This window comes from Mus caroli, unplaced genomic scaffold, assembly GCF_978045245.1.
Source record: "Mus caroli unplaced genomic scaffold, Mus_caroli_1 scaffold_1, whole genome shotgun sequence".
NCBI classification, from domain to species: Eukaryota; Metazoa; Chordata; class Mammalia; order Rodentia; family Muridae; genus Mus; species Mus caroli.
In genome coordinates, this window is record NW_028227256.1 from 34,655,929 (window position 1) to 34,671,541 (window position 15,613).

At 40.1% G+C, this 15,613-nt stretch overlaps 1 protein-coding gene across 3 annotated transcripts in view; it reads right to left on the reverse strand.

Moving 5' to 3' along the window:
- Positions 1-282: 282 nt before the first annotated feature.
- Positions 283-15,613, reverse strand: part of Tsga10 (testis specific 10) — a 101,346-nt gene continuing 86,015 nt past the window's right edge. For 2 of the 3 annotated variants that reach the window (XM_085836496.1, XM_085836507.1), the window contains 4 exons: positions 7,799-8,001; positions 5,938-6,042; positions 5,464-5,610; positions 283-1,236 (listed from right to left, as the gene is read on the reverse strand). In XM_085836496.1, the coding sequence (XP_085692622.1) occupies positions 1,212-1,236; positions 5,464-5,610; positions 5,938-6,042; positions 7,799-8,001 (480 nt within the window). In that variant the 3' untranslated portion in view covers positions 283-1,211. Of the gene's footprint in view, positions 1,237-4,691; positions 5,611-5,937; positions 6,043-7,798; positions 8,002-15,613 lie in introns of those variants that run through there. The other variant, XM_085836506.1, reaches the window with a different exon arrangement.

A 15,613-nucleotide genomic window follows, 5' to 3' on the forward strand; every position in this document is an offset into this window, starting at 1 on the left:
AGAGAAGTTATTTTGCACATTATCTTTAAGATACTTATGAATAGGAAATTTATTTTACCCACCTTTTAGCCAGTCTGTAATGATTGTCTAAGACTGGATGAATACGCCTGAAAGGTTTGAAGACCAATCTAAAGTGAGTATATGACATGAATTTGTGATAAAGTAGTATCAGAATGCTAGTGATTATATCCTGATGAAATAAGACCTTAAGAGGCCACTACCCTTGTCCCTACTGCCATATCGAATAATGACTAGATACAATGAGAAATTATCCATCATATAAATACTATTAATGACAGGGCTTGCTTTTTTTTATTAAAATGTAAGAATACAAATAGCTTATATCAGTAAAATACAGTAGCATTCAGGCTCTAATATCAACAGTAAGTCAGACTATGGGCAGAAAAGATGCAGAGATGCAGGTGAGGGTGAGGGAACATCTTGTCACTCTAGATTACAGACAGATGCCACAGTCAAAAAATAACAATAATAAAATGGCAAGTAAGCTCATTGCGGTACTTTAATGTTTTGAAGAAAACTTATTAAGAATACATATTTTAAAAAATCTTACATGTGGATAGATAGATCATCACCTACCTTTCTCACAACAGTAAGAGCAAACACAACTGTAAAAACACATGGTGCATGGGCTGAGCACTGCAACAGTGTGCCCTGAGAGCCCTGGCCTGCTCCTACTTTGAAGGTAGACTATGGCATGGAAGTTATGTCAGGTTGGTTCCAAAATGTGATACTGGCTCTCAGGCCAGTGCTGCTAGGCTGTGCCCATCTTGGCCAAGCTTCTCCAGCCATGAGAATATAAATCACAAAGAAAAAAAATCTAACCAACCAGTCATTTGAGATAGCAAGAAAGGAAAGGAAATCAGTTTTGTAAAAACACTTTTCCCTCTTTTTCAAGCTTCTTTATTTACTCCGGGTAGTTAACAAAACAGTGCTCAATAGTGACGTAAGCAGATTTCACACTCACTATTACTGTGTGGAAAGAGCCATATGCATTTTGTTTGCATACATCAATCATCCCAGATATCTGTGTTAGGGCACTCGAGAACAGACTCAGAGGCACAAAGTTAATAAATACATTTAACCCTGTCAAGCATTCAAAAGATAAATGCAATCACATAGCAAAAAAAAAAAAAAAAAAAATCCATTTGTATCTTTGACCTTTCCAAGGCTGTGGAGAATCTTTTCTCATGTCAGAAATCTCTATAGCAAAGATTCCTATAATAGAAAAAAACAAAACAAAACAGATTAAGGTTTTAAATGAAATACCGTTAGCATGTGTAGAAAGGACGTACTGTGTGCTGCTTTAGCAGACTTTGGGTTTTATCCCCTCAGCTTCTGTGAAGGGAAATGACATAGAGAACTTGTTCATACACCATGGTACATTCACACCACAAAGTGCTCATCCAACTTCATAAGAATAAAATATCGGAACGTACAGCTTGGATGGTTGTCATGAGCATGATGCCGAATGAAAAGAGTCAGTCTCAAAGGTGGTGTTCTGCGCATGACTTGATTTTCATAGGCTCCTCAGAGGGATGGAATTAGAGTGTGGAGAAGAAGTTAGTTGACTATCTGGAAGGGACAGAGGAGGTACGAATTCTAACTCTAAGGGGATGGGCATACTTAATGTTTTTAAATTAATAATGGGCATTTTCATATATGTGTGTTATTGTAATCTTTTCTATTGCCTCAGTGCCCTCCTTCCCACCACCCCATCTGTGAGTCCCTTTATCCCATAATAGTTGCCCCTGTTGCTTTCATGTCAAACGTATTCTATTATACCCTTCCTTCAGATCTTCTCCTAAGTAAGTTCTTTGGTGCTGATGGGACAAATCGGTATCTTGTTATTAGTAAGACTGTACATGCGTGTACATGCATGCACACTGAATACATATGAAAAGTTAGGAAAATATGAATAAAGTCTGTGCACTGAGTTATACCAGTGCCAACTTCCTATTTTGCAAGGTATTGATGCTGCAAGAACTGGGAAAGATCTATGAAATTCTCTGCACTGTTTTTACTACTTCCTCTAAGGCAATAGCCATTTAAAAACACTTGTACATCCATTCATCTGATGAATTTTAAATACGGCTTAGCAGCTAAAAGAGGCTGCACATACTAGCAAAATTTTGCTGAAAGGACCCTGATATAGCTGTCTCTTGTGAGACTATGCCTGAGCCTAGCAAACACAGAAGTGGATGCTCACAGTCAGCTATTGGATAGATCACAGGGCCCCCAATGGAGGAGCTAGAGAAAGTACCCAAGGAGCTAAAGGGATCTGCAACCCTATAGGTGGAACAACATTATGAACTAACCAGTACCCCCCAGAGCTCATGTCCCTAGCTGCATATGTAGCAGAAGATGGCCTATCGGCCATCATTGGGAAGAGAGGCCCCTTGGTCTTGCAAACTTTATATGCCTCAGTACAGGGGAACACCAGGGCCAAGAAGTGAGAGTGGGTGGGGGGGTGGGGGGGGAGGGTATGGGGGACTTTTGGGATAGCACTGGAAATGTAAATGAAGACAATACCTAATAAAAAATAAAAAAAAATACTCTGTCCAAGACTCAATATATAATATGTTGAGACTAAGTCAGTACCAGAGGCTATATACTATATGATAACAATTCTTTCACAACCTGGGAGAGATGAAACTAGAGGCAGGGGAAACAGAACTGGTTGAGTTCTCTGGCAGAGCAGCAAGCACTCCTAACTATCGAGTCATCTCTCTAGCCTCAGGGATAACAGTTTAAGTTGACAGTGAATGATGAAGGTTAAAGGTAACACATAAAATACAAACCTTTCTAAATATTACAAGAAATTTGAACCTTTTTTAAAACAAAAGAAAAACAATCAAATGGAGAAATGCAGGAAACAACATAATGCAAACAGCAAACAAGATATTGAGATGAATTTGAAACCAAATGCAACAGTTATAGCAACAGTGTACAAATGTTTTACCTCTACTAAACATTTTTAACTGTAGTAAAAAATTAAATGGCATATAAAGCAAAACTCAAACCAATACTTCATAAAATAGACACATTAGAATGAGATCCAGAAAGAGCTAAGGGTATTTACCAGGAGAATGGAGACAGTAAGAGTGGATCAGCAACTTGGATATACAGTATCAGACAGCAGACCAAACAAAGAATATCAATGTTTCAGAGAAGAACACTTCATGAAAGTTACGCACAGCAAAGAAGGGTGGCAATTCAGGGTGCCCAGGCAGCAAAAGACAGCAAGCCATATGTGAAATAATTGTCCCAGAGTCTCTGTTGGCACTATGCCAATGTGAGAGACAAACACTGGTGCTACACCAAGTACTCCAGACAGAAAGGAGAGAGAAAATCAGTGACCTTGGCAGCAGGCTGGACTTGGGGCTGACTTCCCAGCAGTGAGATGTTATATCTGTCCAAAAGAAAGATGAGAGAACATCGTCCAAGTTCAGCTCAGCTCAGTTCAGTTCAATTCAAAAGCCAGACCTAAAAGGTCATGAACAGTAACTAGGTATTCAGGAGTGATGCTAAGTTCCAAGGTGGTCCTGATGTCAAGAAAATGAAGACTGGGGAGATGACTCCAGCTGTAGCGTGCTTGCCTTGTAACTATGAAGACTTGCAAAAAGAAACATACCTGGTCAAGTGCACACATTTATAAAAACTGATCATGTGGAAGGCATGCAGACCACAGAGCTCATGAAACAGAAGTGGCAAAGGTAGTATATCCTGGTCATGACTCAAACATAGCAGAAATAAAAACTAAAACTGAATACACCCTTCTAACTGGAAATTATAAGATTTCCCATCATCTCATTGACAAACGTGAAAATAAAACAGAAGTCAGGGTTTCACAAACAAGTTGAAAGAAAAGCAAAACATTTAAGAACACGTGAGATCATTCAAAGCAACAACAAAGGAAAATGGAGAGCCCTAAATCTCTAGCAATTAAACAAAGAACAGCAGTAAGTTATTAATTCCCAACCCCAAAAGCTAGGAGAAAACTCCCACAACGTAAAAAAATAACATAGGAAGAAAAGAATAAAGAATAAAAATTCATAATAGAGAAAATAGATCAAAACTAGTATATTAAAATTCTGGGGCTTGCGGGGCTAGAGAAAACTCAGTGGTTAATAAGATTGCTGGGTGTTCTAGAGAACTGGGGTTTGATTCCACATGGTGGGTCACAGCCTTCTGTATCTCCAGTTCCACAGAACCAGATGCCCCCTTCTGACCTTTGCAGGTACCAGGCACACAATTGGTACACAGACATATATGCATGCAAAATACCCATACATATATATATGTGGATATACTGATATATGCATATATATGGATATATACATTATAAAGTGGGGGTATTTTTTAATATTTAAATTTTTAGTATTTTTTAGACTATTACAGGAAACACATTATACCTATGACTGGTCATAATGCAGATATTAGTGGATTGTGAGTGAATACAAGAACAAATTTAAGTCATTCATGAACTTGATATTTGGCTAATACTCTTGGGGAAATATAGGCTACAAGGGCAGGAATGATGGCCTACAAACAGATCTGGAGCTTTTTCATCATTCTAGTCACTGAACTGACAGTGCTGCAGAAGCCCAGAGACGGCTCAGACACATCGTGGGCTGAGGAATGAGGGGGGGGGGGTGTGCTGGTGTTGAGCCTTGGTCCTCATGGTGACAGAACAAATGCATCATGAGGAAAGACAAGATGGACGCCCATGGAGGTACTTTGGAGTTAGACATACTGGTTGCTTTTTAAGGGAGGGAGAGGGGGAGACAGACAGACAGATGGACGGACAGACAAAGAGAGGGGTAGTTATAGGGGAAATATGCAGTAGTAGGGGTACATGGGACACTTCTTTATACAGTAAAACAAACAGGACAAAATCTTAACAATAGTGAATTGAGTGAGAGGTATTTTTAGTTTTACATGTTTAGTTCATAAACGTTTTAATTATTCTCACATAAAACTTTTAAACATTTGTGAAAAATAACAATAAAGTCTAAAATAAAAGTAAGTAGTAAATACTTTTCCTGGAGCATATATATTCTATGGTACAATAGCAATGCACCCACATTTAATAACTGTACATGAGAACACACAAGTAAAAGAATTCCGACTTTGACCACACAGCTGATGTGTAGGCTGATGACCCAGGTCAGGGCTCTGTGCTTGCCGAGCATGGTGAGACCTTAGCTCTGATTTCAACTATTACAAAATGAGGGGAGGAACCAAGCACTATTACAGTTTAGTACCGGGAATCCCTTAGCGCTATTTCACTTCAGTACAATATTCATATAAAACTCATTTATAGATGAAAACCCTTTATTTTTGGTGTTACCATGTCTTATTAACCAGGTTTAGTATCAGTTTCCTCGCTTCCTCAAATCTCACTGTGAACATGGCTACACTCCAGGCCCTGTGCACACTTACTCTTCCAATGATCGGTCGAGGCCTCGGTCAGGAGATCGATGGTGAGCACGCTCTGGTGAGTGGCATTTTGTATTTGGCTTCATTGGACCCAAATTATAAGCATTGCTTGAGTAATTCTGGCGGCGAAGTTCTTGGACAGCCCTTTCCCTATAAAGATAATAATAAAATAAAGCTTTAAAATTTTACATTTAGTGTATTATTAAACCTATCGTGAAACTGTAGCTCAACTCAAACATTAAAAATCTACCCACCATGAAATAATAAACTCCTGACTGAGCCAACAGAACCCTTATAACAGCAGCATTCCAGTGGCTGAGGCAGGAGGATCAGCAGCTTGAGGCTAGAATGAGAACTAATCTCAAAAACTAAAACAAAGAACACACATGTGCACACAGAGAGAAAGCCACTAAAATAACCAACTGTTAGCTAAGAAACAACACATTTAGGCCGAGTACTATACAGAGATGAACTCACCTTTCAAACCGTTCTGTCCCGAGTTGCCTTTTGGTAATGTCCAAATCTGCTTCTAACTGTGTTACAACATTTCTGAACTGTGCCACATCTCTGCTCTGGATGGCCCTATTCAAAAGATCAGAGTGACAGTTGATTAAACTCAAAGTATGCCTGCAACTCCAAGAGTATATTAAGTCATATTGCCAATGACATCTTAGCTGGATCCAAGGTATTGTGATTTTTGCAAATTATTTCATGTATGTGTCTGTGGTGTGTGTGGTATATGGTGTATATATGTGGTATAGTGTGTGTGTATGTGGTGTGTGTGATGTGTGTGATGTGGTATATGTGCTGTGCATATATGTGGTATGTATATGTGTATATGTGGTGTGTATGTATGTATGTATGTGTATGTGTGCGTGGTATGGTATAGTGTGTGTATGTGGTGTGTGTGGTTTGGTATATGTGTGTGTGTAGTGTGTTGTGCATGTATTTGGTATGTGTGTGTGTGGTGTGGTGTGGTGTGTGTGTGGTGTGTTTGTGGTGTGTGCACATTGGACTTGCTCCTGTTCTGTGGATATGCACATGTGGGGGTGAGGGAGCCAGAGGCTGACTTGGGCATTTTGCTCATTCACTCTCCACTGAATTCATCCATCTGCTATGCTGTCTGGCTAGTGAGTTTCAGGGACCTGTCTGTCTCCATTCCCCAGTGTTGGGGTTACAGTTGCATACTGTTGCGTGGGTTTACATGCATGTTGGCAGGATCCAAACTCAGATTCCTCTGTTTGCATAGCTGGCACCTTACTGACTGAGGGGCAGATTTACTGGCGTGTGTTAGACATATCAGTGCACACGCTTAATTACTTGAAAGGCCTCAGAGATCCCAGTCACATTCAATCAATCAAATCTTGTCCTGGTTCTGTACACACAAAGGGAGCAGAATTATCTATCATCAATCTATATTATTCATTTGTGCAAGTGTTCTTTACAAACATACTTTTTAGAAAAGTTTCTCACATTGGCTAGCTCTGAGTCACAATATTTAGCATCATTCTGAAATGGAGTACACCTCATGGTGGGGGTTTTCCTCTTTACTGAGGTTTATTTCCTCTGAGCAGTTTGAGAAAGGGACCCCGAGGGACCTGTTGAGACTTAAAACAGCCTCTGACTGGAACTGATGGAATGACTCAGTTACAGCCACGTGGGCCCTGGCTTGGGGTCCTCGGTGGCTGAGTGCTGAGAAAGTACTTCCCATGCTTGCCCAGGTGCCAGGCTCAGATGTGAGGAACACGGGCTTGCAGGCCTTATGGATGAGTCCCAGAGGAATAAAGGCTGAGGACCCATTAGTGACCAATTTCATAAACACTCACTACCTAGACAGATAATTAGTGACTAAATTTAATAAACTTTCACTACCCAGATGCTGGAATATCAAACTAAGGGTCTTTGAATTAAAGGCTAGAATAACTGGGGATTTAAAAAAAAAACTACTAAGATAAAAATTCTGAGGGCTTTCTCAGTGTTTGTGGGCTCACTTCCTTTGGGTGTATATACTCTTAGAGACACACAGGGAGCTCTGATGTGACAAACGGGGAGACAGAGAGCAAGCAATACCAGACAGCCACAAACCAAGAGTCCTTGTGGTTTCCCAGTGCTTGCATCACATTTCCCAATGGCAACATTTTACATCAGACTACTATATTCAAAACAACCGGCAGAGATTGTGACATTTAAGAATCTTAGATTGAAAAACTAAACAATGGCATTAAGTCTTGGGAAAATCACAATATTTCTGTTTCTCAGCTTAATTAATGGCAGACTGGGTCCCAACTCTAGATCCTAGCTTTAAAACTCTCCTAAATGACACTGCTGGTCGGCTCACATCTTGTTCTCGGCTAGGCAGAGGTGCTCCTTCAGCAGCTGGATCTCAGACTCCTTTTCCTGCAGCGCTATCTGAGACTGGTACTCTTTGTCCCGGTTGGCCACCAGCAGAGCCTCCAGATTCTGCATGGAGATCCTCTCATTTGTCATCTGACTCCGGAGCAGTTCGATTTCAGAGCGCGCTGAGTCCAGCTCATTCTCCATCTGTGGGAAGGAAGACAGCCAAGCTTATTCCTGTCCCCTCACTTAGCTGACATGCTATCAGGGTTCTGGGGCAGACACTGTGATGTTTCTCACTAACAACTGCACACACAATGCACGTGTGTTACCACTTTCCCCGCTCCTCAGGCCATATAAAAAAATCCACTATTTAAAATTTCCATCAGTCCCACACTGCAAATGCTTTCCACTTCCAGTTTTGACACTTTCTCGTATAGTTTTGCACAACTGACGAGATGGTGCTTGTGACTCCAGCATCATCTCAAACTGGATGTGTTATGACTAAATGCCTTATGACATGTCATTGTACTGTACAGGTAAGGAGCATGAAGGGTAGACATACCATCTACTCTCTAACATAAACCTAGGGAAAACTTGCCCCCTTGAAGGTATTCTGAGCACAAAGTGCTCTTAGTAAGCTAAATATTTCTTCAAAAGGATTATCAGTTAACAGAATGATTTCTTGTTCTGTAATATCGGTAATAATTATATGTGTATTTAAAAGCTAATAAAAAGACATGAATAAAGATGAAATTACTAGGGAAGGGGCAGGTACTTCAGTGGACAGAGAGGAAAGAACTTTCTAAGTTACATAAATGAACTCACATAAACTGAGGAAAAATAAAAGCAATACTATGATCAGAACATTTTTAAAAGAAAAATTACAATTAAATAGCAAGCACATTGGGGAGAAAACCTGTGTTCTAGTTTCTTTCTGTGGCTGTGATAAACACTGACCAAAAACAACCTGGAGAGAATTCCTTTGGCCAATACTTCCAGGTGACAGTCTGTTACTGAGAGAAGTCAGAGCAGAAACCATGGAGGAATGCTGCTGACTGGCTCTCTCCTGCTTGTGTTCAACCAAGCTTTCTTTCTTTCTTTTTTTTTTTTTTCCTTTTTTTAAAAAAATTAGGTATTTTCTTCATTTATATTTCAAATGCTATCCCAAAAGTCCCCCGGACCCTCCCCACGCCACTTTGCTCTCCCCCCTACTCCCACTTCTTGGCCCTGGTGTTCCCCCGTACTGAGGCATATAAAGTTTGCAAGACCAATGGGCCTCTCTTCCCAATGATGGCCAAGTAGGCCATCATCTGCTACATATGCAGCTAGAGACACGAGCTCCGGGGATACTGGTTAGTTCATATTGTTGTTCCACCTATAGGGTTGCAGACACCTTTAGCTCATTGGGCACTTTCTCTAGCTCCTCCATTGGGGGCCCTATGTCCCATCCCATAGCTGACTGTGAGCATCCACTTCTGTGTTTGCCAGGCACTGGCATAGCCTCACAAGAGACAACTATATCAGGGTCCTTTCAGCAAAATCTTGCTGGTGTATGCAATAGTGTCTGTGTTTGGAGGCTGATTAGGGGATGGATCCCCGGGTGCGGCAGTCTCTAGATGGTCCATCCTTTCAGGTCTGGGGTTACAGGTGCAGCCACTATTCCCAGCATTTATGTGGGTTCTGTCATGAACAACCATGTGAAGAAGTCATGTGACAAGGAACCAAAGACAAGCAAAGCATATGCGATAGGCCTTGGGGGTATGCATCAGAAGGGCTCCTATACCTACCAAATGAATTCCAGAAGGGTGTGGAGAGGTCTGTTGTATAAACACTTAATCCTGACCCAGGGTTTCTTACCATTTTGGACCATTTAGTTCCCAGATAAAAAAGCACACACAACCTTTATATACCCAACTCAGGACGATGCCCTCCAGGTCCATCCATTTGCCTAGGAATTTCATAAATTCATTCTTTTTAATAGCTAAGTAGTACTCCATTGTGTAAATGCACCACATTTTCTGTATCCATTCTTCTGCTGAGGGACATCTGGGTTCTTTCCGGCTTCTGGCTATTATAAATAAGGCTGCTATGAACATAGTGGAGCATGTGTCCTTCTTACCAGTTGGAACATCTTCTGGATATATGCCCAGAAGAGGTATTGCAGGATCCTCCAGTAGTACTATGTCCAATTTTCTGAGGAACCACCAGACTAATATCCAGAGTGGTTGTACAAGCTTGCAATCCCACCAGCAATGGAGAAGTGTTCCTCTTTCTCCACATCCCTGCCAGCATCTGCTATCACCTGAATTTTTGATCTTAGCCATTCTGACTGGTGTGAGGTGGAATCTCAGGGTTGTTTTGATTTGCATTTTCCTGATGATTAAGGATGTTGAACATTTTTTCAGATGCTTCTCAGCCATTCAGTATTCCTCAGGTGAGAATTCTTTGTTTAGCTCTGAGTCCCATTTTAATGGGGTTATTTGATTTTCTGGAGTCCATCTTCTTGAGTTCTTTATATATATTGGATATTAGCCCCTATCTGATTTAGGATAGGTAAAGATCCTTTCCCAATCTGTTGGTGGCCTTTTTGTCTTATTGATGGTATCTTTTGCCTTACAGAAGCTTTGTAATTTTATGAGGTGCAATTTGTCGATTCTCGATCTTACAGCACAAGCCATTGCTGTTCTTTTCAGAAATTTTTCCCCTGTGCCCATATCTTTGAGACTTTTTCTCACTTTCTCCTCTATAAGTTTCACTGTCTCTGTTTTTATGTGGAGTTCCTTGATCCACTTAGATTTGACCTTAGTACAAGTAGATAGGAATGGATCGATCCACATTCTTCTACATGATAACCACCAGTTGTGCCAGCACCATTTGTTGAAAATGCTGTCTTTTATCCACTAGATGGTTTTAGCTCCCTTGTCAAAGATCAAGTGGCCATAGGTGTGTGGGTTCATTTCTGGGTCTTCAATTCTATTCCATTGGTCTACTTGTCTGTTGCTATACCAGTACCATGCAGTTTTTATCACAATTGCTCTGTAGTACAGCTTTAGGTCAGGCTTGGTGATTCCCCCAGAGGTCCTTTTATCATTGAGAAGAGTTTTTGCTATCCTAGGTTTTTTGTTATTCTACATGAATTTGCAAATTGCCCTTTCTAATTCATTGAAGAATTGAGTTGGAATTATGATGGGGATTGCATTGAATCTGTAAATTGCTTTTGGCAAGATAGCCATTTTTACTATATTGATCCTGCCAATCCATGAGTATGACAGATCTTTCCATCTTCTGAGATTTTCTTTAATTTCTTCAGAGACTTGAAGTTCTTATCATATAGATCTTTCACTTCCTTAGTTAGAGTCACGCCAAGTTATTTTATATTATTTGTGACTATTGAGAAGGGTGTTGTTTCCCTAATTTATTTCTCAGCCTGTTTATCCTTTGTCTAGAGAAAGCCAATTGACTTGTTTGAGTTAATTTTATATCCAGCTACCTCACTGAAGCTGTTTACCAGGTTTAGGAGTTCTCTGGTGGAAGTTTTAGGGTCACTTATATATACTATCATATCATCTGCAAAAAGTGATATTTTGACTTCTTCCTTTCCAATTTGTATCCCCTTGATCTCCTTTTGTTGTAGAATTGCTCTGGCTAGGACTTCAAGTACTATGTTGAATAGGTAGGGAGAAAATGGGCAGCCTTGTCTAGTCCCTGATTTTAGTGGGATTGCTTCCAGTTTCTCTCCATTTAGTTTGATGTTGGCTACTGGTTTATTGTAGATTGCTTTTATCATGGTTAGCTATGGACCTCAAATTCCTGATCTTTCCAAGACTTTTATCATGAATGGGTGTTGGATTTTGTCAAATGCTTTCTCAGCATATAACGAAATGATCATGGGGTTTTTGTTTTTGAGTTTGCTCATATAGTGGATTACGTTGATGGATTTTTATATATTAAACCATCCCTGCATCCCTGGAATGAAACCTACTTGGTAAGGATGGATGATTGTTTTGATGTGTTCTTGGATTCAGTTAGCAAGAATTTTATTGAGTATTTTTGCATCGATATTCATAAGGGAAATTGATCTGAAGTTCTCTATCTTTCTTGGGTCTTTCTGTGGTTTAGGTATCAGAGTAATTGTGGCTTTATAGAATTAATTGGGTAGAGTACCTTCTGCTTCTATTTTGTGGAATAGTTTGTGAAGAACTGGAATTAGATCTTCTTTGAAGGTCTGATAGAACTCTGCACTAAACCCATCTGGTCCTGGGCTTTTTTTGGTTGGGAGACTATTAATGACTGCTTCTATTTCTTTAGGGGATATAGGACTGTTTAGATCATTAATCTGATCCTGATTTAACTTTGGTACCTGGTATCTGTCTAGAAATTTGTCCATTTCATCCAGGTTTTCCAGTTTTGTTGAGTATAGCCTTTTGTAGAAGGATCTGATGGTGTTTTGGATTTCTTCAGGATCTGTTGTTATGTCTCCCTTTTCATTTCTGATTTTGTTAATTAGGATGCTGTCCCTGTGCCCTCTAGTGAGTCTAGCTAAGGGTTTATCTATCTTGTTGGTTTTCTCAAAGAATCAGCTCCTCGTTTGGTTGATTCTTTGAATAGTCCTTCTTGTTTCCACTTGGTTGATTTCTCCCCTGAGTTTGATTATTTCCTGCCGTCTACTCCTCTTGGCTGAATTTGCTTCCTTTTGTTCTAAAGCTTTTAGGTGTGTTGTCAAGCTGCTAGTGTGTGCTCTCTCTAGTTTCTTTTTGGAGGCACTCAGAGCTATGAGTTTTCCCCTTAGAAATGCTTTCATTGTGTCCCATAAATTTGGGTATATTGTGGCTTCATTTTCATTAACTCTGAAATGTCTTTCTTTCTTTATTCCTTCCTTGACCAAGGTATCATTGAGTAGAGTGTTGTTCAGTTTCCACATGAATGTTGGCTTTCTATTATTTATGTTGTTTTTGAAGATCAGCATTAGTCCATGGTGATCTGATAGGATGCATGGGATGATTTCAATATTTTAATATCTGTTGAGGCCTGTTTTGTGACCAATTATATGGTCAATTTTGGAGAAGGTACCAAGAGGTAATAAGAAGAAGGTATATCCCTTTGTTTTAGGATAAAATGTTCTGTAGATATCTGTTAAATCCATTTGTTTCATAACTTCTGTTAGTTTCACTGTGTCCCTGTTTAGTTTCTGTTTCCACAATCTGTCCATTGATGAAAGTGGTGTGTTGAAGTCTCCCACTATTATTGTGTGAGGTGAAATGTGTGCTTTGAGCTTTACTAAAGTTTCTTTAATGAATGTGACTGCCCTTGCATTTGGAGCATAGATATTCAGAATTGAGAGTTCCTCTCGGAAGATTTTACCTTTGATGAGTATGAAGTGCCCCACCTTGTCTTTTTTGATAACTTTGGGTGGGAAGTCAATTTATTCGATATTAGAATGGCTACTCTAGCTTGTTTCTTCAGACCATTTGCTTGGAAAATTGTTTTCCAGCCTTTCACTCTGAGGTAGTATCTTTTTTTTCTCTGAGATGGGTTTCCTGTAAGCAGCAAAATGTTGGGTCCTGTTTGTGTAGCCAGTCTGTTAGTCTATATCATTTTATTGGGGAATTGAGTTCATTGATATTAAGAGATATTTAGGAAAAGTAATTGTTGCTTCCTATTATTTTTATTGTTAGAGTTAGTCCTGTTTGTGTAGCCAGTCTGTTAGTCTATATCATTTTATTGGGGAATTGAGTTCATTGATATTAAGAGATATTTAGGAAAAGTAATTGTTACTTCCTATTATTTTTGTTGTTGGAGTTAGCATTCTGTTCTTGTGGCTGTCTTATTCTAGGTTTGTTGAAGGATTATGTTCTTCCTTTTTCTATGGTGTTGTTTCTGTGCTTGTATTGTTTTTTTTTTTCTGTTATTATCCTTTGAAGGGCTGGATTTGTGCAAAGATAATGTGTGAATTTGGTTTTGTCGTGGAATACTTTGGTTTCTCCATCTATGGTAATTGAAAATTTAGCTGGGTATAGTAGCCTGGGCTGGCATTTGTGTTCTCTTAGTGTCTGTATAACATCTGTTCAGGATCTTCTGGCTTTCATAGTCTCTGGTGAAAAGTCTGGTGTAATTCTGATAGACCTGCCTTTATATGTTACTTGACCATTTCCCCTTACTCCTTTTAATATTCTATCTTTATTTAGTGCAATTGTTGTTCTGATTATTGTATGTGGGGAGGAATTTCTTTTCTGGTCCAGTCTATTTGGCGTTTTCTAGACTTCTTGTATGTTCATGGGCATCTCTTTCTTTAGGTTTGGGAAGTTTTCTTCTATAATTTTGTTGAAAATATTTGCTGGTCCTTTAAGTTGAAAATCTTCATTCTCATCTACTCCTATTATCTGTAGGTTTGGTCTTCTCATTGTGTCCTGGATGTCCTGGATGTTTTAAGTTGGGATCTTTTTGCATTTTGCATTTTCTTTGATTGTTGTGTCCATGTTCTCTATGGAATCTTTTGCACCTGAGATTCTCTCTTCCATCTCTTGTATTCTGTTGCTGATGCTTGCATCTATGGTTCCTGATTTCTTTCCTAGGGTTTCTATCTCCAGCGTTGCCTCACTTTGGGTTTTCTTTATTGTGTCTACTTCCCTTTTTAGGTCTAGTATGGTTTTGTTCAATGTCATCACCTGTTTATTTGTGTTTTCTTGTTTTTCTTTAAGGACTTATAACTCTTTTACAGTGTTCTCCTGTATTTCTTTAAGTGAGTTATTAAAGTCCTTGATGTCCTCTACTGTCATCATGAAATATGCTTTTAAATCTGGGTCTACCTTTCCGGGTGTGTTGGGGTGCCCAGGACTGGCTGAGGTGGGAGTGCTGTGTTCTGATGATGGTGAGTGGTCTTGGTTTCTGTTAGTAAGATGGTTTCTGTTAGTAAGATTCTTACGTTTGCCTTTTTCCCATCTGGTAATCTCTGGAGTTAGTTATTATAGTTGTCTCTGGTTAGAGATTGTTCCTCCTGTGATTCTGTTAGCCTCTATCAGCAGACCTGGGAGACTAACTCTCTCCTGAGTTTCAGTGGTTAGAGTAGTCTCTGCAGGCAAGCTCTCCACTTGCAGGGAAGGTATACAGATATCTGGCGTTCAGACCTGCCTTCTGGCAGAAGATAAAGGCCCCAAACAGGGCCTGACCCAGAAGCCGTACTGCTTCTGCCTGTCAGAGAAGCTGTGCAGCTTCAGTAGTCAGCACTCTCACCTACACAGTCTAGTCTCTGAGAGATCCCAGACCAGAGATGGCTCCCCAAAGTGCTCCAGCAAAGATCTCCTGGGTGAGGCGACCACCTCTCCTCTGGCAGGGAACACCACCTGGCAGGGAAGGTGCCCAGATGTCTGGAGCCCAAAAGAGGGTCTGCTCCAGAAGCTGTGTGGCCTCCGCCTGTCCCAGAAGCTGTTAGCTTCTGCAGTCCACACTCTCACCTGTGCAGACCAGTCTCTGAGGGATCCAGGAACCAAGATGTCTCCCCCAGGTGCTCCGGCCTCAACCAAGCTTTCTAATACAATCCAGGACCACAAGCCTAGGAGTGTTGCTACCCACAGTGGGCTGGGCACTTGGCAACAGTAATTAATCAAGACAACCTCTCAATCTGATGCAGACAATTCTTCAGTTGAAGAGCCCTCTTCCCAGGTGATTCTAGGTTATTCCAAGGTTACAATAAAAGGACAATGTAAGGACAATCTGATGCAGACAATTCTTCAGTTGAAGAGCCCTCTTCCCAGGTGATTCTAGGTTATTCCAAGGTTACAATAAAAACTAACCAGAATGCCTGAGTCGTATGTTTCAG